The sequence below is a fragment of the Ixodes scapularis genome, unplaced genomic scaffold, assembly GCF_016920785.2.
Source record: "Ixodes scapularis isolate PalLabHiFi unplaced genomic scaffold, ASM1692078v2 PGA_scaffold0__279_contigs__length_252992795, whole genome shotgun sequence".
In the NCBI taxonomy this organism is placed as follows: Eukaryota; Metazoa; Arthropoda; class Arachnida; order Ixodida; family Ixodidae; genus Ixodes; species Ixodes scapularis.
The window spans coordinates 168,961,964-168,988,607 of record NW_024609835.1 but is presented as its reverse complement, the minus strand read 5'-3'; the positions used below and the strand labels follow the sequence as shown (position 1 = coordinate 168,988,607).

The 26,644-nt window shown below is 49.8% G+C and overlaps 2 protein-coding genes across 2 annotated transcripts in view; both read left to right on the top strand.

The window, feature by feature from the left end:
• Positions 1-25,393, top strand: part of LOC120849525 — a 45,271-nt gene extending 19,878 nt beyond the window's left edge. Inside the window, exon 2 of the mRNA XM_040505030.2 lies at positions 25,386-25,393. Within this exon, the coding sequence (XP_040360964.2) occupies positions 25,386-25,393 (8 nt within the window). The remainder of the gene's footprint in view (positions 1-25,385) is intronic.
• Positions 25,394-25,576: 183 nt separating this feature from the next.
• LOC121048564 overlaps positions 25,577-26,644 on the top strand; it is a 31,558-nt gene continuing 30,490 nt past the window's right edge. The window contains exons 1-2 of the mRNA XM_040505033.1: positions 25,577-25,605; positions 25,834-26,137. Coding sequence (XP_040360967.1) covers positions 25,577-25,605; positions 25,834-26,137 — 333 coding nt within the window. The remainder of the gene's footprint in view (positions 25,606-25,833; positions 26,138-26,644) is intronic.

The window sequence follows — 26,644 nt, the reverse complement described above, 5'->3', positions numbered from 1 at the left end:
TTAGTAAAGTGGTTAGTTGGGCGAGTTGGTAATGATTGAACATGGTTAAAATTGCGCACAAACAGAAAGGAACAGAGAAGAGGGAAGAGAGAAGAGACAAACGCAAACTCACAACTCGATGTATTGAGTAAGAAAAAAGAACAGAACAACCCAGGGCTGTTTTTTTTTTTTTCTACCTTCAATGCACCAAGTTGTGAGTTTGCGCTTGTCTCTTCTCTCTTCCCCCTTCTCTGTTCCTTTCTGTTTGTGCTCAATTTTAACCATGTTCGAAGAAAACCTCTCCCCTCCAGCATCCTGTCGGTTTTCTCCTCTGCGTATTTCTTTGCGCTATGTTCTTAGCCTGTAACTATGAGCATGATCGTGCCATTCATTATTGCAAACAAAGGTAACTGTTCAAGAAATACTTTATTGCAGAACAAATGTTATACATGACTTTTTTCAACGTCTGCACCAGACGCGCAGTCTGGCTTCGCATCTTGGCCAGCACTAGTCCAAATAGTCCGCGGGATCTGCAGAAAAAAAAATCAATTCCATAGGCATTAATAATAAAAACAGGTAATGTGAGAAACTTACCATCATGTCGAACACTTCCGGCCTTTGACTGCAGCTTTTTCAGTTTCTCTCCAGCGTGGCGCAGCCATACTTTGATGATGGTCTCCACGTCAGCTCTGTTTGCGCAGTCAACATTTGATTTCACTGCTCCTAAAACATTGATTTGTGATGACAGTCACAGCAGAAAGCTAAGATGGTCTAGAAAAAAATCACAATTAATGTTCGTGCGAGGAAGATACCCTTGCTACCGAGTCTACTTTCGCACAGTTGAAAAGCTCGAAGCATTCGTTTTCGCGCCGGCATCTTTCCCGTCAAAATTGCCGTTCATTGCTTTCCGCCATTTAGAAGAGTTCATTTAAAAACACACTAACCTTTGTCTCCTGCTTTGCATTGCTGCCATCATCAATTTGGATGGAACAGCGCGGATATACAGACTCGCAGCGCTTACTAACATCTCAGTGATATATAATTTCTTCTTTCTCAAATCGACATCATCATCTTACCTTCGCCGTTAATGAGACCATTTTAAACTTTTAAGCACAAGAAACCAAATAGCCAATAAACATTAATAAGTAAATTATAAATAAATAAATGACAGCTAAAAGTAAATAAAACTAAGAAAATTAAAAAATAAAAATAAAGTTAAAAATATTTTTAGAAAATAAATTATAATTAAAAAATTAACCCTAAAAAATTATTTCTTTTAATTTTTTAAGTTTTATTTCTTTTTAGTTGTCATTTATTTATTTATTTATTATTTGTTTATTAATGTTTATTGGCTATTTGGTTTCTGGTGTTTAAAAATTTTAAATGTTCTCATTAACGGCGAAGGAGGAGAAGATGACGATATGAGGAAGAAGAAATATATGACTGAGTTGTTAATCAGCGCTGCGAGTTTGTTTCCTTCTTGTGTGCCTGTGAGTATGACTGTATCCGCGCTGCTCCATCCAAACATGAATTACCATCCAGCCCAAGCATCCACATTACCAAGCCATCATCACCCTCGGCGCTATTTCTGTTTCTGTCCTGTCTTGGCTTAGCTTGCTTGAGTCTCTCGGATGGGTGGATAATTGCCTTAACGGTACACCTTGTGGCAGGCGGTAGCTTGCGCCACCTAGATTGAATGTTGCCAATGGAACTGAATTTCGAAATACTGCGCAAATACAAAACTAATAATAATTGTAGGGCGTCCTGGTTTTATTAAAGAATCGTTTGATCAAAACTATAATTAAAAGATGTCCTAAACTAACGCAACTACATGTAATAATTTGCATGTGAAATTTAATTGAGCAGTGAACGTGAACTGTGTATACTACCGCTATTTCATTCATTTATTTGCTTAAAAACGCAATCAAATTGAGGACGTATATATTACCTCTAACTTTGTATCCTTCCTCCTCAATAAGTCCTCGGAAGGACGTTTCTAGGATGATCCAGCGACTGACGTTCTCAGGATGTCCTGAGGACGTCTTGAAAACCTTGAGGACGCTTGTACCTTTCGAGGACGTCCTGAGGATGTCGGGTGTTGTCTGGGAGGCTACCTACCCTTCGTCCCTGTCATGAAGCGCTATTATGTTCTCCAAGTTTCAGTACCAACTCGCCAAAGAATCTGCATTACTCTTTAAATCGACCGCGAAATTCGGTTTCTTAACCTATCGCGCTACGACTTTGTGCAGCGTTGCCCACAGATGGTGTTTTTTTGTTTTGTTTTTTTGTAAAATTTGCAAAGAGCGAGCTAACCTGAGCAAAAAGTAAAGAAAGAAAAAGGCTTAGCTTCTATGGAAACGCAGCGACGCCACAGGCCTTCAAACAACACGGCGCCGTTTCGCACGGGGGACAAGAGATGGTGCAACGAACGCCGCCAACGAACGATCATACGGCGCCGAAAGCCGGCGTCTTTAGAAGACAATCTTTTCAACTCAAAAGCGGCGCGCGTTACGCAGGCGGTGGCAGTCGCAGGAACAAAAACAGGCGCGGTAACAACAAGGAACTGCAGTTCCTTGTCTGCTAAAGATGCCGGCTCTCGGCGTCGTATGCTCGTTCGTTGGCGGCAGTTGACGTCGCGACCACTTGCGCCATCTCTTGTCTCCCGTGCGAAACGGCGCCGTGTTGTTTGAAGACCAGTGGCTTCACTGCGTTTCTATAGGAGCTAAGCCTTTTTCTTTCCTTACTTTTTCCTCAGGTGAGTTCGCTCTTTGCAAATTTTACACAAAAAATGCACCATCTGTGGGCAACGCTGCACAAAGTCGTAGCGCAATAGGTTAAGAAACCGACTTTCGCGGTCGATTTAAAGAGCCTGGCCTCTCCTTGAATCACCCTGTAGTTTGTCGCTGCGGCGCAGCGCCGGCATGTACAGTAGGCCAATAGAAGCGTGCTCGCATACGGCGGGGCCTCTCCGGCAGCCACAGCAGGCTAATAAGTGCGTGCGCGCCTGTATTGGGGATGCGCCATGAGCAAAAAATGGCGACGCGTCGCTGGCATTCGATAGGAGCGCCCGCTTCACAATCAAACGATGGCCATACTTGGATAAAGCGGGAGACACATGTACGACGAAACCTTCCGATCCGACGTGCGGACTGCCGGAATAACCTTGGGGGGGAGAGGGTTTTCGTAGCATCGGAGAGCGTTGAAAACCCTCGCCTCCGACCGTCGTATTGCGCGGTCGGACGTCGGATCGGACGGTTTCGTCGTACATGTGTTTCGCGCTTAAGTCAGGATATCCAGTGCTTCACGCAAGACGCGACCGTGTTACGCTGGCTGCACCATCCACGCGTTATGGTCATAAAAGCGGCACTATTACCTCCGATTATGAACGTGCCACGTTCGAATACGAGCATCTGGCAGTATATGTATACACGCACGATACCAAAACGCCTAAAACAAATATAAAATAAAATAAAAAAAAATTGTATGCAGCTCGCGGCTTCAGAGTCCCATTAAACATTTCTTTCAAGTGTATTATTACTACTGCTTTCTTTCATGCCGTCCATCAGCACGTATGTTTCACTTCGTGGTGTTTCGTGATAGCTAAGCCGAAGCTGCTTACAAAAGCATGTCCCCCTGAATAATGCTCGGACAGCACGTGCGCGCATGCTTGGGAGGGACACTGGAAGCTCGGAGCTAAATCTTGTGCCATTCTCTACGATGGCATTTATAATAGAACGGAGTATAAAAACTGTGGTGAGGAAGCATAATGATGGCGTGTTCGAAACGCGCACCACAAATAATATATTTAGTTCACTTGGAGCGCTGCTCAAAACTTGACAGCTAAGGGTCTATACTTGGGCCAGACTAGGACGAATAAAACTCTATGAAGCCATGAACATTCCAACCCGATATCGTTTCACGATCCCCTTAAGTACGAGCGTACCAGGAGTTACTAGAGAGTTTTAGTAGATCGTTCCGATACCTCCGATAGCCCCGATAACGATACTATGCATGCGCAAGGGAGGCGGTGGCAAAGTATCGGGATATCGTTATCGGAGTCATGGGAACGATCTACTAAAACTCTCTACTAAAGCCCCTCTATCCTGGGGAAAGTGGCGCCATTCATCGTTGTAGACATGCTAGAGGCACGTGCCGCGCGCCAATTCTGGGGAATTCATGGCGTCTGAAATTCAGCTCAGCTACACTCTAGCTCAGCGCTGCGTTGTGCCACCATGACCTTCGCGAGGGCTGCACGCTGCACGTGCCTCGTGCATCGACGGACCTTACGCTACTTTTGAAACATGAAAGGGCTTTAGCAGTTACAAGAGCGAGCTCCTCGCTCTGTACGTGCCTACACGAAGCACGCGCGCTCGTGCAGTGCAACCACCGTTCAAAGCAACATGCTCCCCCTTGGGCTTCGCTCGCACATGGTGTTTTTTTTGTGTGTGTGTGTGTGTGTGTGTTTTGTCTGTAAAAGCTTAAAATAATGTACGCTAACCTCATAAAATGAAACATAAAGACAACTCCCCAGGCCCTTGCGCTACTTCGTTCACTTCGCCGCTTTTGCTCTGCCCTTTCACGGAAGGGGTGCAAGCCGCTAAAATCCGCAGTCATCTACCGCCCCTCTTTCTTCAATACTTGTGGGCGTCACTGTGCGAGGTTAACGTTGACCTCGGTCCGATAAGGGGGCGTATGGACGGTGAAATGACTCGGACGAAAATGTCTGGCGCGGCCACAACGGCGACAGAAGAAGGCTCACTTTCAAATGTCGGCGCGCCTATAGGGCGCGTGACGACGCCAGTTACACGCGGGCTAATCTCGGTCATGTCTTCTAGTCTCGTGAAGAACGCGTTCCATTCGACGACACGCAAACAAGAGCCTGGACCAAGCGGACGCATCCCCTACCGCCTCGCCGTCACATTCTAGTTGTCGGGGCCTTGGAGACACGGAAGGAAGACGTCCATGGCTTCCGAGGAAAAACCCAGCGTTCCGTCGGAGTCCCCCAGTACCCGCCGAGGGTAAGAGATCACTGTTCTTGGGCGCGGTTGTAGGTGGAACATAAGTGAACGAGCAGGCTACTCAGGGTGCATGGGGACATGCCACGCCAGTGAACATCATGTTGTCTAATTCCCCATCAGGTTACGAGGTATTTTAATACGACTGTCTATTAAATCCAGTAGTGGTAAGAAAGCCCCCCCCCCCCCCCCCGAAGGACGTTTGTGCGAATCGTTCATTTTGCACAGTTCCGTCATTTTTTTTTTTTTTTTTTGGGGGGGGGGTGACACTGGGGATACTTTTTCGTGTTGTTATCGTTGTAAATAATAGTAAAAAATAGCTGCTACCAAAAAAATTCTTGTTTCTCTGTGCGTATTTTATTTTTATTCTGTACCATTACAGGCATTTTTTCTTTTGCAATCGTATGTGACACAAACCGACTACGCAGTGCGAAAGTACATCACACGCCAATTATGAGCAGCTTTACAGCTCTCACATATAGAGCAAGCGACTGCATCTACACCGTGTTAACAGTTCCACGTAGTTTTTACACGTCAGATTATTAACCTATCAAACTTTTTTTTTTTTTGTAGTATCTTGCCTTGAGTCGCTTATTATTGTCAGTTAATCGTAAGTTCAAGATCTGGGGGTTTCTAACTAGCGTCAGTATTACTTCCAAAAATATAGCAAGAAACAGAATCTTGATTTCTCTTTTGCTGGAAAGTTACCTTTACTAAAAATATGTCACGTGCGGCCACAATACGATTTCCTGCTTTTACAAATATTGGGTCTAAATCTGCGTAAAGCATTATTAACAACCAGTTTGATGCTTTATTTTTTTTTATTCAGGTATAGTCATGTCCTCAAACTTTGTCGTTCTATCACCACCGCTGTCTTCACACTAAAAGGTATCACACTTTTACAGGTGTAAATCCACTTGTCCCACGGCTAACATCCTTAGGATGCTACACCAACACTCTTGGTATTCTGGGAAAGACCGAAAAATAGTGTGCTAGTGACTTTAGCAGCAACCTATGAATATTTCCTTCCAGTAGCAAATTTACCAACCACACGCACCGCATACAGCTCTCACATCCGCAGAAACAGCAAATGCACACGCTAGGGATCATTCAAAGGAATCAGGACCATAGTGACTGCTCTACCGCCTCATATGCTATTCAACAATTCAAAGACACTCACTTACAGCTGCATTGTTTCCTGTGTCTCGTCAATGTTTCGCGTAATGCATAATATATCTAGGTTCAAGGAATTTATACCCAAGTAAAAAAGATAGGTAAGGAAATTATTCAAGATCATCACTAAAGGTGTTGTCAGCTCGGTGAACATTCCTTGAACTGGGTATTACCTCACTCCAGCTTTTTCTGCACCCTTTTTAAACCCTTCAGAAATCAAACGTGTTCAATGCAACAGCCCCCTGTCTCACATTTGGTGAGACAGGGGGCTTTTGCTGGTGTCAGCCCCCTGTCTCCCTGTGCATTTGGTAGAAATAACGACGCTGGAGATATATGTCAAGGGTGCATATCTCCGAAACAGCGTTTTTAGAACCTTAAAAATGTAACATTTCTTGGTGTGTTGTCTAAAGTTCGTGTATACGCGCTAGAAGTAACGGAGTCACCGGTAACGCGCCACTTTTTTCCGTAGCGTAGTAACGTACACGCTGCATTTTAACACAGCAATGGGTAACGTACTTACGGTACTTCTTTCAAGTAACGGGTATTTTCACGTCACACGTTACATCTTCCCAAGTCCTGAAAAAAAGTATAAATTTGTTTTTGTTTCTATACCTCCTTTTACTTTAAGTTCATCAATCAGACAGCGTCAAGAGAGCAACATCACGGTGTTCGTGATATTTTTGAAACTATTCTTTCATCCCTGAAACAATAAAAATAGGCACAATGACTTGCGCTTTTGACGCTGCTTGATTGGTTCCATTGGCTCGTAGCGTCAGGTGCGTCAAGTTAAGGCGCCAATTAATTCATTATTGCATTCATTCCGCTTGCCTTTCAAATTTGGCTGGTCTTTCCCCACGCAAATATACCACTTTAGAAAAACCCCAACGGCCACGCTTTCCGTCCCAGCGTCAAAAACGCTGTCCTAAAAAAAAAAAAAAAGGAACGGTGTTACAGTCAATTTATAAATAAAGAAGTAACGGAAAGGGGCAACGTGCGTTACTTGTCATCGGTTACGGTAACAATAACTTGCTTCTTTTATTGTGATGCGACGAAGGTGCGTAACGCGTGTCTCTATTTTGCAAGCGATGAGTAATGTATATCGTAACCTTTTTTTGGTTACACCTGCAACAGTGGTTTGTGTTCACACGGATTTGCAACTTTCTGCCGTGCGTTGTTTATTTATGCATCTCAAAATATTGTTTTTTGTTTTAATTTTTTCTCGGTCCCTGTAATATACTGTTTCGTGTTCTTTGCATAAAAAATTAATAAACATAAAAAACTTTGTGGTTTATACAATTTTTGTTTTCAGTCAAAGATATTTGTTTCCCTCGTTGTTTGACTGTAGCAACGACGTATTTCGCAGCGTCTAACAAGCGCTGCGCTAGTTCTATAGTGATTCTTCATTCACTTTGGAATTACCTAGTGTCACTGGATCCTGCGAACTTAGCGCTAAGCTCCTCGTATGGCCGCCATTTTGGTTCATGGAATGGGCGGTATCTCCCTTGACCTATCTCTCCATCTCTGTGAAAACGGATGTAATATCGCTACTGACAGGTTGCTTAATGCACCGAGAAACTCAGGAAGAAGAGGAGATGAGAACGCTCGGGGTCGTCAGAATGGCGTGCTCTGGTTCGATTGATTAACGGGCAGACCTAACGCTAGCCGCCTTTGTCTCCACTGCACTCACCGAAGGCGTTCTAATGCCAGAGCCAAACGCTGGGCGCCGGCGTTCTGTGTTCTATCGCGTCCGGATAGCAGGCAGGGGAGTCAATGACGCTGCTTTCTCCGGATCCAGTGATTTTAGTATTAGCGATATGTGGTCATTGCATTCTGATTGAAAAAAGCATAGCGAGTAGACCCAGAACCGTATATTAGGAAAGTTTGGACAATGAACGGAGCAAAGTAAAGCAAAGGCCTCCACCAGCGGCGAAAACTCCCCCCGCGGTAAACTAAAAATACGACCCAGCGTCGACCAATCAGAAGACCGCGACGCCACAATATTGCGAACGACATTTAAAGCGTGAAATAGAAGCGTTCAATCTCGGCCTCTCTACTCCATCTCACAAATGTCTGCAGTAAAGACAAAAGGCACAGGCGCGTGAGCCTAGCTCAGCGAAATGCTTTTGTTTGTACGAGAACTCACGCATATCAGGCACTTTCTAAAGCCACGCGCTCGTGCCCATGCCTTTGTCTACAGTGCTAATGTTTGTGCAGATGGAGTATCGGTGACAGTTTGCTCGAGGCCTGCTCGCTAAAACAGCGTCTAAGCTGGGACTGGCTGAAAGAAAACAGGGATAGTGATAGTGATATTACCACTGATCTCTATTTTAGTACGCTGGATCGCGGATCGGGAGCCCGTCGGCGTCGCCACCGGCGGCCATTGCTTGACACCAGGCAGTACACGCAAGTCTGTGTGAGAAACGCACAAAAGTAAGAATATTGAAGCATGTACGCTGTGCTCGGAGGCGAGTATTTTATGGTGCGCTGCGATCCTTACGTCGAGTGTTTGGAGATTGAATTGGTATTTGTCAAACGTTTGGTCGCCGAATAAAAACATCGAACGTACCGCAGCCCTACGGCTGAACTGGCAAGCTTGCTCTCGTAGTAGAGTAAATAAAGGAACTTGCCGTCAATAAAACCGTCCTTAGGGAAGCCCAGAAGTTGATGAATGACATAGAAGTTCCATCTCAACAGCGGCTTTCCGGGAGTGAGCGAATCCCGCGTAGCAAAGCCTTCAAGCTTGGCATCTGCTAAACCCAACTCAACGAAACCGCAACCGGCTCCGCGGTAGCTCTAGGTAACTCTCGCCTCCTTGAGCTGCACTAGAGCGGAGTGACTTTCGACCACAAAATATTTATTTATAAAAATTTCGAGGGCTGTCAGTTTTAATGTTTGTACGCAAGCTATTTGACGGGCTTATCGAAAAGCACCCAAAAAGTTTCAGTGCTGACAACAGCTGAGAAACGGGGGAGAACGGCACTTTTTCTCGTTCTTCCCATAGAGTCCCATGCATTGGCTGGTGTCAATCAATGGCCGCCGGTGGCGACACTCGGCCCCAGCTGCCGAGGCCGCGGTCCGCGATTCAGCCTACTACAATAGAGATCAGTGGATATCACTTTATTGCATTTAAAAGTTTGTGGTGCCGTTCGGTGTGCAGATGAGGAGTGAAAGGCATGCGCCCACACACTTATTGTGCGCGAGCGTCTTGAGACGCGGAGTCCCGCTCGGCTCGTGCGCTGGCTTTGGAAGTGCTTTCTTTCCCCGTCTCAGTTGAGACACTGTTTCTAGCAAGTGGGCCCTGGGTCGCTAAACTCGTGGAACAAAACATTCTTTGCTTTCTGACGGAGCGGGGGAAGTGACCAAAAGAATGCCACAAAGTTTCCTCTTCTCTGCGCGCGCTCAACTTCGCAACTTTTGACGAAAAATCTCCCGCGATCCCTAGATGGTGCACGAGAGCACGAGACAGCCCGGTGAGGCGAGCGTTCACGCCACTGATCTCTACTGTAATAGGCTGGATCGCGGACCGCGGCCTCGGCAGCTGGGGCCGAGTGTCGCCACCGGAGGCCATTGATTGACACCAGCCAATGCACGGGACTCTGTGGGAAGAACGAGCAAAAGTGCCGTTTCCCCCGTTTCTAAGCTGTTGTTGGCACTGAACCTTTTTGGATGCGTTTCGATACGCCCGTCAAATAGCTTGCGCACAAATATTAAAGCTGACAGCCCTCGCAGTTCTTGTAAATAAATATTTTGTGGTCGAGAGTAACCGCTCATTCACACTGGAAGCGGATCCGCGTTCGAAAAGCGGTTGCGAACGCGGTTGTATAAAGATACAGTACAATTGCACGCGCACTTGATGTCATCGAGTGCGCGTGCAATTGTATTGGATCTTTATACAACCGCGTTCGCAACCGCTTTGCGAACGCGGATCCGCTTCTAGTGTGAATGAGCGGTTACTCCGCTGTAGTGCAGCTCAAGGAGCCGAGAGTTACCAAGAGTTACCGCGGAGTCGGTGGCGGTTTCGTTGAGTTGGGTTTAGCAGACGACAAGCTGGAAGTTTTGCTACGCGGAATTCGCTCACTCCCGGAAAGCCGCTGTTGAGATGGAACTTCTTTGTCATTCATCAACTTCTGGGCTTCCCTAAGGACGGTCTTATTGACGGCAAGTTCCTTTATTTACTCTACTACGAGAGCAAGCTTGCCAGCTACCCGCAGGTGCTCCGGTATGTTTGATTTTTTAATCGTCGTTCGAACTTTTGAAAACTACCACTTCGATCTCCAAACACCCGACATAAGGATCGTAGCACACCATAAGATACTCGCCTCCGAGCACAGCGTACAGGCTTCAATATTCTTACTTTTGTGCGTTTATCCCATAGACTTGCGTGTATTGCCTGGTGTCAAGCCATGGCCGCCGGTGGCGACACCGACGGGCTCCCGATCCACGATCCAGCCTACTACAATAGAGATCAGTGGTTCACGCCCACTGATCTCTATGACAATTGCTGGATCGCGTTTGCCCGCTCCGCAAATGCGGCCGCTGGCGGCCATCTTTTTGGTAGAGTAATATTACCTCTAGCCTATGTAAGCTGCCACTGTCACCCATCCGGGGCAGACAGTGGTGTGGTTGTTTTGGTGGCAGGCTGCCATCAAAATAGCGTGGGTGATATTTCGTGCTTGATTGAAATTGTTTAACAAAACATATTCTTGAAACCCGGCGTGAACGGTAGCCCGACCTTTGAGGACCCGGTGAAAGTTTCACGAAATTGCAGCACCGGGTAAAAGCAGCACAGGACGCGTCGAAAGTCTCAACGAAAGAAGCATCGAAAGCAGACGCCGGTACGGAGTCAGCTTTCGATGCGAGCTGCGCTGCTTTCCCCCGGTGCAGCGCTTTCGTAGAACTTTCGCCGGGTCCTCAAAGGTGAGGCTGCCGTTCACGCCGGGTTTCAAGAATCTGCTTCGTCGAACAACTTCAATCAAGCACGAAATATCACCCACGGTACAGTGTACTAGATCCACGGTTGTTTTGTGCTAGCCTGCCGCCATTGCGCTGTCCGCCATGTTACCATGATGGCTAGAGATTATATAATTCTACCAAAAAGATGGCCGACGGTGGCCGCATTCCCGTCCATAGGCGGAGCTGGCCAAACGCGATCCAGCAAATAGACATAGAGATCAATGTTCACGCCGCTCGCTGTGCGTTGTCTTTGGGCTCTGTAGCGCCGTTGAGCCGAAATTCGAACCCGTCATGCCTCGCTCAGACGAGGAGCGAGAGCAGATGACGGGGGCTCGTCTGCTACGATGAGACATTCGCCCAGTGGAACAGAAAGAAAAAATAGATTTTCTGCTTGAAATCGCGTCCCGCGGGCCACAAACTCAAACGCGAACTTGAAATGTAAGCGGCTGATATTGCACGAGGGGAGGAACCAACGGCCCGTGCTTTATTTGCAAAATTTGAGTTGCTATGTTGCCGTAGAGACGCTGAAACCTACCAGTGTGTAATGAAAGGCCCAGGACAAACACAGAGGCCCCGATATCTCACATCATCCGTGTGCGGGTGAAAGGTGGAACATTTGTCGACAAAGCTCCCACAGCAGAAACCTGTGACGCATTCACTTAGCGTCCGGGAAAGCTAACCATGGAGACGTTGCCCGAGGCTTGAGCAAATTCATGTTTGAACGGCAGCGATCTCGCCCCGTCGTATTTTTTTTGAGAAAGCTGTCGTTCTCAACGCCCTCACCAGAGAAAATGAAAAGTCTTACCAAACGTTTTGCTAGATATTCCAACGAACTAGATTTAAGCCGCATCCTTTCAGTGGTTCACTCATAATACAATGCTTAAAACGAAGCAAGCTCTTGCGCGTACCGTGCCATCAATGGACCTTTTCCACATACCGACGGCACCAGGCGGTGGCTGCACGAACTAAAAATTGAGGAAGTGACCTACCTGCGCTACCAATCGATTACGGGAGTTGCGCTACCAGTTCCTTCGCTCTCTGAGCTGCAACGCGTGCCCAATGCGACTTTAAAGAGGGGAAAGAAACACACGACCCAAACGTCGCGTTTTTCTTTCCGTCCACTTTCTTTTTTTGTGAAACTCAATTATATATATGCTGCAATTACATGTTCTACTCGCTAGTCTGTCCGTTATATTGTCGAAGTTTGGAAGGTTCGATCAAATGTCCCGGAGTGGTTACCAACAATGGAAAAACTGTTAAATGTAAATTTTTTTTAACCATGCCACGTCAGTCGGTAAGTGATTGACGGCATTTTTACAGCACTGTACTTCTTGGTTGCACTGTGTCGATGTCGGCAATAAAGAAAAAAAAAAAAAAAAGATCGGTGGCCGAGTGGTCTAGCGCACACCAGCTCGGAGCACGTGGAGCGAAAGCTCGCGCTGCAGAACCCAGGGATCCTGGGTTCGAGCCCCACCCCTGCCCGTTTCTATCTGGATGAGCATCGTACCGGCGTGCGGTCGTGTATCACTACTGCGTGATGCACGTTAAAGACCCCAGGCTAGCGGCTGTACCGCACTGGCTAAATTTCTCATCTACAGCTAGGAGACTCGTCGCCCCTGTGAGGCATACCAAGTTCTAGGCTGTATAAACACACACACAACCCAATCAACAGCCTCCTTCCGAATTTCCTCGATTTTTCGTACCGACTTCCGCCGCTTAACACCGGGCGTTCGCGCGTGCGCAGAACGCTTCTCGGAAAAGGTCCATTGTCTCAAGTGTATGCCGTTTTGTAGTCAGCTGGTTTTGGAAACTCTCGCCGTCTGTAGATATCGCTGACAGACGAGTTGCTTAATTGGAAGTCATCGCAAATGTATGTTCCACTCTGCACCAACCAACGTTTATAGATAAACGATGGCAGCAACTGGGCACTCTCGCATTTCCACGCATCACGTCGAACAAAAAGGCGCTATTTTCGGTTTAAAGTCGGTACTCTTCTACAACATCTCTGGCGACAGCATACAGTCTGCACTCGGTGCATTCGGCAAGTTCGTTCGGGGCCGGCTCTCCGTGCAGCACTCTGTGGGTGCAATGCATTAGAACTCTCACAGTCCAAGTCTGGATCGCGGATCGGGAGCCCGTCACTGGCATCACCGGCGGCCAGTGCTTGACAACAGACAACACGCAAGTCTAACCGCTCATTCACACGGGAAGCGGATCCGCGTTCTCAAAGTGGTTGCGAACGCGGTTGTATAAAGATCCAGTACAATTACACGCGCACTTGATGTCATCGAGTGCACGTGCAATTTTACTGGATCTTTATACAAACACGTTCGCAACCGCTTTGCGAACGCGGATCCGCTTCGAGTGTGAATGAGCGGTAAAGGAGAAACACGCAAAAGTGGGAAGCTTTGAATTAAAACGAAAGAAACACACAAGAGGACGAAACAGACGACACAGCTTTCGACTTGCAACTACAGATTTACTGGGGCGGCTCGCCGCTCAGAGCTCGACTTGGGGAGGCGATGGGGAAAGGGGGGAGGGCGATGAGGGTAGGTGTAAGAAACACAGGGAGACCGTTGCGGGGGCGAACACAGCGGGCGGTCGGGAGTCTGGTCCACGGCGTGGTCTGGTCCGTGTCGCCTCTCTCGTAGACGACACCTCGCGTCGCTTCGTGCCGTCGGGGGCGATGCGGAGAGCGGGGGAGGGGGTCATCGGAATTCCTCCGGGGAAGGCGCAAGACGGACCGGAGCACCAGAGGGTCAGGCGAAAACAGAAGGCGAGAAGAAGTAAGAACAGAGGGCGGCTTTCCGGGGTTGTTTTTGTTTGCCACTGTTTTCCCAAACCTTTAAGTTCTAGTGCCGCGTGTGCTGGGGGGCTCCCCTCCCTCGCAGGAAGCTAATCTCTCTCTCCGAGAGGGAAAGGGAAGGGCTGGAAAGGTTTGCTGTCGCTGACTTGATACTTACGGATTCTATTATTTCTCTTCCGAATCGAGATCGGTGTCCACCTATGATTGTTGTTTGGGTGAAATGGGGTGTGCAAGAGGAACATTTTTTTTTGCGTGGACAACAACCGGATGCACGGAATCTTCGGGCGGGCTCGTGATCTCCCTCGCGTGTTCACGGAGACGGTCGTTGATACATCGGCCTGTTTGACCGATGTACTCCGCTCCGCACGAAAGAGGGATCGTGTACACTTTCTCTCGCGCGCAGGGGCGGAAGCACTGGGCGTGTTTTTTAGTGCAGGAGGGCGGAGGTTCGGGATTGTTGACGCGCTTGCACATTCCACCCAATTTGAATTCGCAGGTGAGAAGGACCCTGGTGTCGAATTTGCGTGCAAGCGCACTCAAACGATGGGATGTGTTGTGGACGTAGGGAATGCAAGCAGGGCGGGAGGAGAAGGATCTGGGTGGGGAATTGCGGGGGCGGCTCCCGGACTGCACGATCAACTTTTTGATGTTGTTTTCAATCAGATCCGCGGGGTATCCTGCCCCCTGAAGCCTAGCCGTTTGGCGCGAGAGACTCTCCTTGAGAAGGTGGGGACAGGACTTTTTACAGGAGGAGGAGAGAAGAGATTTGACGATGCCGGATTTTACTGTTTTCGAATGATGGCTGGCGAAAGGAAGGACAGGTTTTTGAGAGCGCTGTTGGAAGGACCAGCATAGGCCGTGGGAGGACGGGTGAGGCGGAGACCCAGAAATTGGAGCCCCTCCTGGCTAGCATCCTCTTTTGTGAAGGAAAGACCCCCAGCGTTGGCAGCGAAGGCATGCAGGACAGAGACGTCCGAGGTGGATGATGGGTGAACGACGAGGTAATCGTCCACGAACCTGAATATCCTGCATCCAGAACCGGAGCGAGCAAGATCCTCCTGCACCGCACGATCCACGAAGAAGAGAAAGATCTCACTAAGGATCGCTGCGAGGCAGGAGCCAATGCACACTCCAGACCTCTGGATGAAGATCTCCACCTCGTACTCGACGGGGGAGGATCTCAGGTAGAGCCGGAGGAGGTTGAGAAAGCCTCCGGTGGGTATTCCGGACGCGTTCTGAAAGCTCGTCACCCCATGCATCTCAATCGCCTCGGACACAGAGTTTAGAAGAATTTTGGGGTCGAGGTTGTACGCGGTGCTCGAGGGCGAGTATTTTATGACGGGCTGCGATCATTATATCGGATACTTGGAGATCAAATAAACATTCGTCAAACGTTCAGACATCGACATAAAAAAAAAAAAAAATCGGCCGGAGCACTACCGACTTTACCGTCGTCGCTTGCTTCGGTTGCTAAATAAATGACACGTTCAGCAACTGAACGGCACGCTCCGAGTTTTTTTGTCACGGAAGCCCTCACAGCAGTTCAAAGAAAAAGCTTTCACCATAACTACTATGTACATGCGGTTAAAACGATGCGAATGCCCCCAGTAAAGACCTTCTAACTTATCGTTTGCTGAGCTCTGATTACTCCGAGATCACGTATGACTCCACAATAAATCTCGGTAACATTTGTCTCATAAAACACGTCTGAGTTAACGACCAACAAAATTGTCCTTGACCCTCAACCACACAACTTTTATTTTAAAAAAAATATTGGTAATCTAACGCGTTTAATATTCTTGCGACAATATTAACTGTTTTTTTGTGGAAACTACGATAAAAGTTTCATGGTCGAGGACAACCTACTAACGTAATAAAATGGAGTTTTTCCGTTTGTCCTATAGCATGCATTAGCTCGTGTCAAGCGATGGCTGCCGGTGGTCCCGCTCGACCCCAGCAATACAGGCCTCTATCCGCGATCCAGCCTACTGAGAGATCAGTAGTGCCAGTGCTATTAGACATATATCGTTTATTTGCATCAATACGCCCATACCTGCCGGATGTCGGGACGAGGCGCAAAACCGTACATCCGGCCAATATTGGAGCCAGTTTTGGGCAGAAATTTCCTGGACACTGACCAAGTAGCGACGTGCTGTTTCGGCGACTCGGTTGTGTAATTTATTTGTTCAATAATTTTATTGAGTCCCTGACCCCGGGCCATTGTGTACACCCGAAAAAAGAAATGCACTGTGGTAATTACACCTTTACGAGAAGAAGTATTGTAGTTTTACATCTTTATAAAAAGGTGTGCATTATCAAATGTTTGAAGAAACGTGTTTAAAAAATCACACATTTTTAAGGGTGTGAGGTTTACATTTTTTTTTACTATCGCTGCACTTATTTGGGTGTTAGTTAGGGACACCTCACTTACATGTATAAAGGTGTGAAAATGTTTAATGTGTATATACCTCTAACTGAAGAAACTATCCTTCATGTGATTACTTCGCGTGCCGTTGAAACGATCTGTTGATGACACGTCGTTCGATGAACTGATTTCACCGCCAATGAGCGACGACTGCCAGTAGAATTTCGGGAAAATAATTCTGCCTGCTGCCGGGAGACTCGACCCTACCCAAGAATTTCCCCGGTTCTTGTTTGTTATCTAGCATTCTGAATTGTATACCAGCTTTGTAGTACCTCTTCGGATATTACAAAAAAAAACAAAAAAAAAACGATGGCAGCCGCAAAAACTCTGACAGCCCGGCTCACAGTCATGAGGAAGACTAACAGGTTCTCGTCAGTCGCTACCATGCTTTGAAAGCTACCGGTTCCGAAGAACCGGAGCGCGCAGAGAACTTGTTCCACGGTCATGATAGACGCGATTGCCCGCCGCCTCGAAGTCCGGGCGCCGAACGAAACTCGTCACAGTGTCAACGAACAACGGCTTTCGATAGCCGATACTGTCGCCGAAAGTCGCCGTCGGGCAGTCGAAAGTCGTCCCGATGGTCTCGGTAGCGACGCCGACGGTGGCGGAAGATAAGCTCGGCCGCAGCGTACGGCACCACCATGCTGACAAAGTTTAACTTCGCCTCGGTCCGAAGCGAAGAATTCGAGCTCAAACCACGGCTCTCGCTAAGTTCGGAAACGTCACTTTGACGTCGCCGCCTCGGTGGCTCCGAGGCGAGAGCGCCGGCCTACGGATCCCCAGGTGGCGGGTTCGAATCCCGACCGAGGTACCCGCAATATGACGGAGGCTTATTGCGGAGAAGGCGTCGTGTAACTGAGCTTTCGGTAGCACGTCAAAAGATCCCCAGGTGGTCGAAATTAAATCCTCAGTCCTCCGCTGGGGCGTGCCAGATGCCCGTCGTAGGTTTGGCACGTAAAACCCCCAAATTTGACTTTTTTTGTCACTTAGACGTCAGCGACAACTTCGACAAACGAGGTTTCTAATCACTTTTTTTTACACAAACTTTGCAGGGATTGGAGCGTCAAAATGTCGCCTAGAGACAATCTGCAACGCATTAATTAATTAACTTCAGCTTGGCGTAGGGATGTAGGGACAAACGGGCGCTACGTGATCGGCGAAGTCGTTTAATCACTGGGCTCCTCGCGCCCCTCACGCGCTCCACACGCTCCTCAATGAACTTTGCTACATTCTGCCACTCTGAAAGAAATGAGCGTTGTAATGATTGACACCTCGCTCGGCGCGACGTCGGCGTCGCGAGAGTCCAATTAGCGCGTTCCGCTAACTTCGGGCACAAAGTTGTGCTCGACGAGTTTAGCGACCCTGGTTTGGAGCGCACGTTCGTTTATTCTGCACTTGAATATTGACGTGACGGAAACCTCTCATGCGCAAAGCTTTCAGTCACCGAGAGCTAAACCTTTTCACTCTAATGACGCTAAAGTGACTTAAATTAATCGTGTCACATATTTAGAGCACACGATTACCGCTAGGGGCGGTTTCGCTGCCTGTGGATGGCCCCGAGATGCTCGCGTATTCAAACCAATGTATGGCCACTCTCTCAATAAACGGCTCTGAGTAGACCGATCCCACCAAGCGTTCGGCGCATGCGAGAGGGCGCCATAACTTTGGTCGAAGTGAGCCAAAGGGCATTGCACGAGATGTCTTGTACCGTCTAGTGCTCTGCTAGTGCAGGCCCACTGCGAGGCGCAGAGCACGTTCAGAAAGACTAAAGTTCCCTCAATGCATTGCGATATCCTCGGCGTAGCAATACTGACAGGAGATGTCCATTTATAGGGGGTATTCACTTGCTTACATAGCTGTGTGCGGAACTGTATACAGTATGCCTCAAGGGGCAACTTGTGTCCCAACTGTGTAGGAGAAATTTAGCCCGTGCGATATAAGCGCTAGCCTGGGGTCTCGGCGTGGTGCACGTTAAATAGCCGAGGTTAGCGGCTGTACCGCACTGGCTAAATTTCTCACTTGGGAGACAAGTCGCCCGTTGAGGCAGACTAAGTTCTGGTGTGTATAAACGTCATACACACACCCCAATGTTTTTTTTCTTTTGTGCGGAACTGCTGAGTGCGTGGTAACTGCGAGCTTCCACAGTTCTTTTTCAACGTTAATTGTGCGCATCCAGATTGCCGGTCTTCGCAGCCTACTAATATAAGCTCGTTCTGAACATGGTTTCTAAATATCGCCCTCAAATATGACGTTCAGTGAATACTCTTTATTGGGAACTCTATGCAACGCTTCTTTTTAATTAATTAAGTCATCGCGAACTGAGGGCTATGGTAATGCCATTGTTTATGTCACCACGTACAGATAACCTAAATAATATTGCCGCGCCCAGGGTTGAGAAAGCAACGGTCGGTCACGGACCTCCAGAAAGTTCTCGTTTATTCATGTGCCGCACGTAACTTCTATCATTTATTCCTGCTTTTGTTTTCTAGAAAGTGCGTGTTCATTCTCGCCCGATCACGCGGCGCTCGAGCCGCTTTCGCCGAATCTTCGAGATTGCGACGCACTCTAGATAAGAGGCCGCCCGCGACCTTGTCGAGTCAGTTTCGCCCCAGCGTTCGACTCTGCTGACACGCCGACTTCGACGCCCGCGACGCTCTGCTTTCTTCTGTTTCCTTCTTTATTTTTGGCACAAGTTCGCCACATTAAACGTTTATTTATTTCTGTTTGTTTCTTGTTTATTGGTGACCACCCGTGACATTCTGGTGGAGGTGCGGGGTAGTCGCATGTCCGTACAGCGCAGCCCTCCAAGTTCCCGCAGTACAAGTCCAAACCCAAGCTCCGGAGGGCCCGACGAAGACCGGATCGAGACCCGGTCAAGTCGCCGCATCCGAGGCCTACCCCCGGAACACGGACTTCTGCCACCCACGACCAAGCCGAAGACGACGATGGCCAACCAGGCGCAGACCCCGGCCGCTTCTGCCGTTGTGTACCTGCCGATCGCACCCAGGACTCCAACGCCTTTCCACGGAGACGTCCACGAGGACGTTGAAGACTGGCTGCAACACTACGAACGTGTAGCCCGCCACAACAGATGGACGACTGAACAATGCCTCCACAATCCCTACTTCGCGCTTGAAGGAACTGCGAGGCATTGGTTTGAAAACCACGAAGCGTCCTTCACTACGTGGGAGTCCTGCGCCGCGGAGTTGAAGCGAACGTTCCTCAACCACCACCGTCGGCAGCGAGCGGAGGACCTTCTCCAAACAAGGGTGCAGGGCCTTAACGAAAGCGTGACCAGCTTCGTAGAGGATGTCATGCGCCTATGTACCCGAGCCGATCCGGAGGCAGCCGATGAGAAGAAGCTTCGCGTCCTCATGCGTGGCGTGAAGGCTGAAATTTTTGGGGGCCTTGTCCGCCATCCCCCGACAACCGTCGACGGTTTTGTGGCTGAAGCCACTAACATCGAGCGAGCACTGTCGGCCCGAGCAAGCCATTACCATCGACTCGCCGGCGTGCCTGCTCCTCGAACCGCCGCATCTTGCCAACTAGACCTGAACGCCACCGGTGTCGACGGCCTTCGGGAAATCGTCCGCGACATCGTCCGGGAGGAGCTCCGCAAGCTGCTGCCTGCTGCCAACCAGCCGGCTGAGCTGTCGATCGCCGAAATGGTGCGCGAAGAAGTCCAGCGGGCAATTCAACCGGAGGCTCCTGCCTGCGTAGCACCACCCGAAGAGCCCGCCCTGACCTACGCCGCAGTGGCCCGACGGCCACCGCCTCCTCCTCCAGCCTATGTTGCGCCGCCCCGACGTCGTTCTCCTGCGCCGCAGCACGACCACCGCCGCGACGACCAGGTGCAGTACGCCGCCCAAGAGTCCCGCGCACCTGGGAAGACCGACGTGTGGCGAACGCCCGACCGACGTCCACTGTGTTTCCACTGTGGAGAAGCAAACCACACCTACCGCCAATGCCCATACCGACGACTCGGGCTGCGGGGGTTCCACCCGAACGACCCACGCCCCCGTAATGGTGAACGCCCTACGGAGATCGACGAGTACCTGCGACGACCTCAGTCGCCCGAGCCTGCGTCCCGCCGAGAGTTCCGGTCGCCTTCGCCCCGACGTCCAGCTTCGCCCATGCACCGACCCCGACGTGAAAGCCTGTCGCCCCTCGCTCCTCGCCGGGGAAACTAGGCGCGGCAACCCCTGGAGGTGGAGTTGCCGAAGACGACCGACGTAAAGAGCCTCCAAGAACGACGGAGCGCTCCCACTCTCGCGACGCTGCGCATCACAACGACGCTCCTGCTTCGGTGTCCTACAACCTAAACGTTGTTATCGACGGCCTCGACTCATCGGCACTCGTGGACACCGGAGCAGACTACTCAGTCTTGAGTGGGAGGCTCTCTCGCCGCCTTCGAAAAGTCATGACGCTGTGGGATGGACCACAAATAAGAACCGCCGGAGGACACCTGATTACACCAGTCGGGAGATGCACCGCTCGCGTCGAGATTCACGGCGAAACATACCCTGTGAAGTTCGTCGTTCTGCAAGACTGTTCGAGGGACGTCATTCTCGGAATGGACTTCCTGTGTGAATACGGCGCCATCATCGACCTTGCGGAGAACAAGCTGACGCTTCGGAAGCCTGTCCCATCGGTGGAAAATACGAAACCGACGTTAGCTGCAGTGCGAGTCCTCGCCAGCCACGTAAACCTGCCGCCGCTGTCGAGTGTCTTTGTGCCCGTCGGGACCGAAGCAGCCACCTGCGGTGTAGCACTGCTGGGAGGAAGCGTCCAACTTTTCCTCGGACGAGGGATTGGCATTGCAAGAGGCGTAACCGAGCTCCAGGACGGGCGTACTGTAGCCCTTGTCACCAACTTCCGGCAAGAGTCGCAGCACCTTACAAAGGGTACAGCTGTGGGCTACGTCGAGGAAATTGAAGACCCAGTCGTGATCGCCGTGATCTCACGAGACGCCTCTCCGACGCAGAACAAGACAATCACGTCCTCAGAGCTCGACATCGACCCATGCCTCCCAGCCCCACAACGACGACAATTTCGTGACCTTCTTGCCAAGTTCAGTGAGTGCTTCTCCGTGTCGTCAAAAGTGCGCCAAACGACGGTTGCGAAACATCGGATAATTACTGATGACGACGCACTCCCTGTGCATCGGCCGCCGTACAGGGTCTCCGTGAAAGAAAGGGAAGCCATCCAGCAGCAGGTACAAGAAATGCTTGACGACGACATTGTCCAGCCCTCAAGCAGTCCGTGGGCTTCACCGGTAGTCCTGGTGAAAAAGAAAGACGGGACTCTTCGGTTCTGCGTGGACTATCGCCGACTGAACGCCGTAACAAAAAAAGACGTCTACCCACTGCCACGCATCGACGACACCCTGGACCGGCTACGCCACGCCCGATACTTTTCGTCGATGGACTTGAAGAGCGGGTACTGGCAGATTGAGGTCGACGAACGAGATCGTGAGAAGACGGCCTTCGTCACGCCGGACGGACTGTATGAGTTTAAAGTAATGCCGTTCGGGCTGTGCACAGCGCCGGCAACCTTCCAGCGCGTTATGGACACCGTCCTTGCCGGCTTGAAATGGCAAAGCTGTCTCGTCTAACACGACGATGTTGTGGTCTTCGCAAGCGAATTCGACGAGCACCTGAGACGACTGCGAGCCGTGCTACAGGCCTTCAAAGCTGCTGGGCTGACCCTCAAGCCTTCCAAGTGTCGGTTCGCCTATGGTGAGCTGAAATGTTTGGGCCACGTCGTGAGTGCTCAGGGTGTAAGCCCTGATCCCGCCAAGACGTCCGCTGTCGCCGAGTTCCTGAAGCCATCAGACAAGAAGACCCTTCGAAGGTTCCTTGGACTGTGCGCCTATTACAGACGTTTCGTTCGTGACTTTGCGCAAATTTCTGCACCGCTGACGCATCTGACGAAAGACGACGTGCAGTTCCAGTGGGGAGAGGAGCAAGAGCAAGCGTTCGACGAACTCAAGCGAAGGCTCCAGTCGCCCCCTATCCTCGGACATTTTGACCAGTCGGCGGAGACTGAAATCCACACGGACGCCAGCAATACCGGTCTCGGTGCGGTACTCGTTCAGCGACAAGAAGGGGCAGAGAGAGTAATCGCTTACGCAAGTCGGGCGCTGTCTAAAGCAGAACAAAATTATTCAACGACCGACAAAGAATGTCTTGCTGTCGTCTGGGCGATAACCAAGTTCCGCCCGTACTTGTACGGGATCCCGTTTCGCGTGGTCACAGACCACCACGCCCTCTGCTGGCTCGCAAACCTCAAGGATCCGTCCGGACGCCTCGCCCGCTGGAGCCTTCGACTGCAGGAATTCGACGTAACCATTGTGCATAAGTCCGGCCGCAAGCATAATGACGCTGACTGTTTGTCTAGGGCTCCAGTCGAACCTCCAATCTCCGGCGCGGACGACGATGACGACGCCCGTTTTCTAGGCGCAGTTAACGCTACCGACATGCGGGCACTACAACGCGACGACGCGGAACTTAGCTCCGTGATCGACAACCTCGAAGGTCGAGGAGGCTCTGTCCCACGGGTCTTTTGTCGGGACCTACCGAGAATTCTTCAGTAAAGAATTTCGGAACCAGCGAAACCCCCTGGCTACTGGTTGTCCCCGCCAGCCTCCGAGAAGAAATTTTTCAAGCGTGCCACGACGACCCAACGGCCGGACATCTCGGCTACAGCAGGACCCTTGCCCGGATTCGTGACAAGTACTACTGGCCAAAGCTTCCGAAGACCGTCCATCTCTACACACGATCGTGCCATGAGTGCCAGCGACGCAAGAAACCACCGTCAAAGCCAGCAGGTCTCCTTCAGCCGATTACCCCGCCAACCAAGCCCTTCCAGCAAATTGGAATGGATTTGCTGGGTCCTTTTCCACCGTCGACGATGGGGAACCGCTGGATAATCGTCGCCACCGATTATCTTACTCGTTACGCCGAGACGAAAGCCCTTCCTTCGGGGACTGCTGTCGAAGTCGCCAAGTTCTTCATCGAGTCCATCGTCCTCCGCCATGGCGCCCCCGAAGTACTGTTCACAGACCGAGGGTCATCGTTTATGGCACAGTTGACCCAAGAGATCCTGCGTCTAAGCCACACGGAACACCGTCGAACAACAGCATACCATCCGCAGACCAACGGGTTGACGGAGCGGCTCAACAAAACAATCGCCGACATGGTCTCTATGTACGTCAACGTGGAGCACAAGGCCTGGGACGGAGTGCTGCCCTACGTCACGTTCGCCTTCAACACAGCAGCGCAAGAGACCACAGGAGTGACGCCCTTCCAGCTGGTGTATGGCCGGACGGTGACGACTATGCTAGACTCTATGTTGCCGCACGAGTCAGTCGACGACGGGAGTGATGACGCCCAGGTGGTTGCTCAACGGGCAGAAGAGGTCCGCCAGCTAGCCAGACTACGAATTCAAGACCAGCAACATGTCGACGCTCGCCGATATAATCTTCGTCGCCGCGACGTCCTCTTCCAGCCCGGCGACAGAGTTTGGGTGTGGACGCCGATTCGTCGTCGCGGTCTCAGCGAAAAACTCCTGAAGCGCTACTTTGGGCCCTACAAGATCATCCGACGCCTCGGCGATCTGAACTACGAAGTTCTACCCGACGGAACGCGCCCATCTGCAAGACGTCAGCCGCGACCCGAGGTGGTGCATGTCGTCCGGCTGAAGCCGTATTACGAACGATAGGAACGTCCGGCTAGCAATTCTGCACTCCTTTTGTTTTTTTGTTTCCGTTTTTGTGCTGCATCGGGACGATGCACTTTTAAAGGGGGGGATAATGCCGCGCCCAGGGCTGAGAAAGCAACGCTCGGTCACGAACCTCCAGAAAGTTCTCGTTTATTCATGTACCGCACGTAACTTCTATCATTTATTCCTGCTTTTGTTTTCTAGAAAGTGCGTGTTCATTCTCGCCCGATCACGCGGCGCTCGAGCCGCTTTCGCCGAATCTTCGAGATTGCGACGCACTCTAGATAAGAGGCCGCCCGCGACCTTGTCGAGTCAGTTTCGCCCCAGCGTTCGAATCTGCTGACACGCCGACTTCGACGCCCGCGACGCTCCGCTTTCTTCTGTTTCCTTCTTTATTTTTGGCACGCGTTCGCCACATTAAACGTTTATTTATTTATGTTTATTTCTTGTTTATTGGTCACCACCCGTGACAATATGCATCTGCATAAGACCCTCCGTATGGGTTAAAAAAAAGCACACTAGTGAGGACCGCAGAAACGGGCAGGTTAAAATTGGGATTACTTCCTTACTGAAAAAGAAGTGCTGCTGTATTTCTATTCATCTTTAAAACGTATTTGTGGAAATTCAATATGTAAGAAATGGTGGGTTTTCAAGATGTTCCTTTCATTGGCTCGTTCTGAGTTATCATATGATACACTTCAGGGTCACGTGACTCCGAGTGTGAAGTCGTGGTATCAAAGAATGTCACGACAAGTGGTACACAGTCACATGACTTCATGTTGTCGATTTGTTGTATCACTTGACGTCACGTCACGCGACGTAGTCACGTAATGTGAGGTCAGGTTGCACCTTGACAAACACCCGTCGTTACTATGTTGCGTTCCATACTTAGTGCGCAACGCTTGAAAAAAATAGGCAAATAGGGCGTTGGAAAAAAAAAGAAAGAAAGTTGCGTGGCTCAGGGGAGCAACCAGCTGCTCTTGCGATCAGGATTGCACGGACGGTCGAAGTTTGAATCCACCAATGGGGCTTCATTTTTTTTTTTCTTTCTTTTATATTTTGGTATAGAAACGATGTACACATTTTAGGAATTTAGCAGATAGCAACTCACAAAATTGGACGTTTCAGTTATTTTATAATATAAAACCCCGTAATTTTGCAAACGTTTCTCAAAACTGGCGCCATCCGATCGAGCAGACGTTTGCCGGGATGCCTGGATGAGGAAAGCGCGATTGTGACTAAAAGGGAAAACCAAACAAAAAGTACTTGCAGTGTCTAGATGTTTCATCAACAGTATATTTTCTTTTATTAGGATACTAAAATAAGCATTAGTTACTATTTCTGAACGCACCGCATTTTCTAATCGTTTTACTTCAAAGGTGATGTACCATTTTGTGGTGTGCATTCAGGCAGCGCAATGCGCCGGGCTAGCTTTGACAGCGTTACACGCTATGTATAAAACGGAGTGTAGATCCAACAATTTTCTTGACACAATAACGTGAGATGAAACTAGGACCTTGCTTGCAAGTCCCGTGAGTCTGTGACTTCACGTGACCTGACGTCACAGGGCGTAAGGCCACGTGCTGTGCCACTCACGCCAAGATAGAACACGAAATGTGAGTTAGCTTTCGTTAGGACGTGATACTGCAGTACAATACTCGTGAATATATGCCGAATATTATTGCGCCCGATCGGTGATACCCGTGTACTTTCACCGTTTCCCTGGACTGACAAGCGACCTGCTCCGGCGCATCTTGCAGCGGCAGCGGGGACCAGGGTGACCTGCCCTCGGACAAGCGGAAGCGTCCCCTGCGATTTGCCGGGCAGCACGACATTCAGCTGCTGCAGGAGGTGGTGAACCTGAACCCCTTCAAGGACACGCCTCCCACCACGGCCTGGGCGTCTATCTCGCGGAACCTAGAGAGCGTGCTCGCGATCAGCTCCAGGAGGTGCCGGGAGCGCACCATCCTGATGCTCGACCAGTTCATCAAGGGTGACTACCCGAGTCTCCAGCGGTTCTGCACCAAGGAGGAGTTCGCCGTTAAGGAGCAGCTCTTGCAACAGGTAGGAACAAAGTTTTAAAAAATTCAACGCTGAAAATAGACAGGAAGTGACAAGCGAAAACGATACCAGGCTCAAACGGATCCCTCTTTGGCGATGAAAACGCATCATAGTGAATCTTCAAGCAAGAAGCGTAATTAAAACAAGGCACGCGCTGTTGCCAATTAATTGGCGGAATCGGTCGTTGTCACTTTAAAGCGAGTAACAAAAAAAATAATTTTTTTTTGCGTACGTGCGTTAGTAATTATTTACAAGAGTAAAACAAATCGAAATTTGTTGCGTCCCTTAAATCTTCCACCCTCGTTCAAGTGAAGTGAGCAGTGACGTCACGAAAAAGGGGGGTTGGGGACCACATGGTTTCAAATTTCGGAATTATCAACTTTTTTATGGTCCGGCTTTGCATTGCCTGAGGTCGCGGTGGGCGGGCGACGGCGATTCAAAAGAAAGAACGGTGGTGCAGATTCTTTGTTCGTCGAACAAACACAGTTCATCCAATTCCACTAAAAGGAC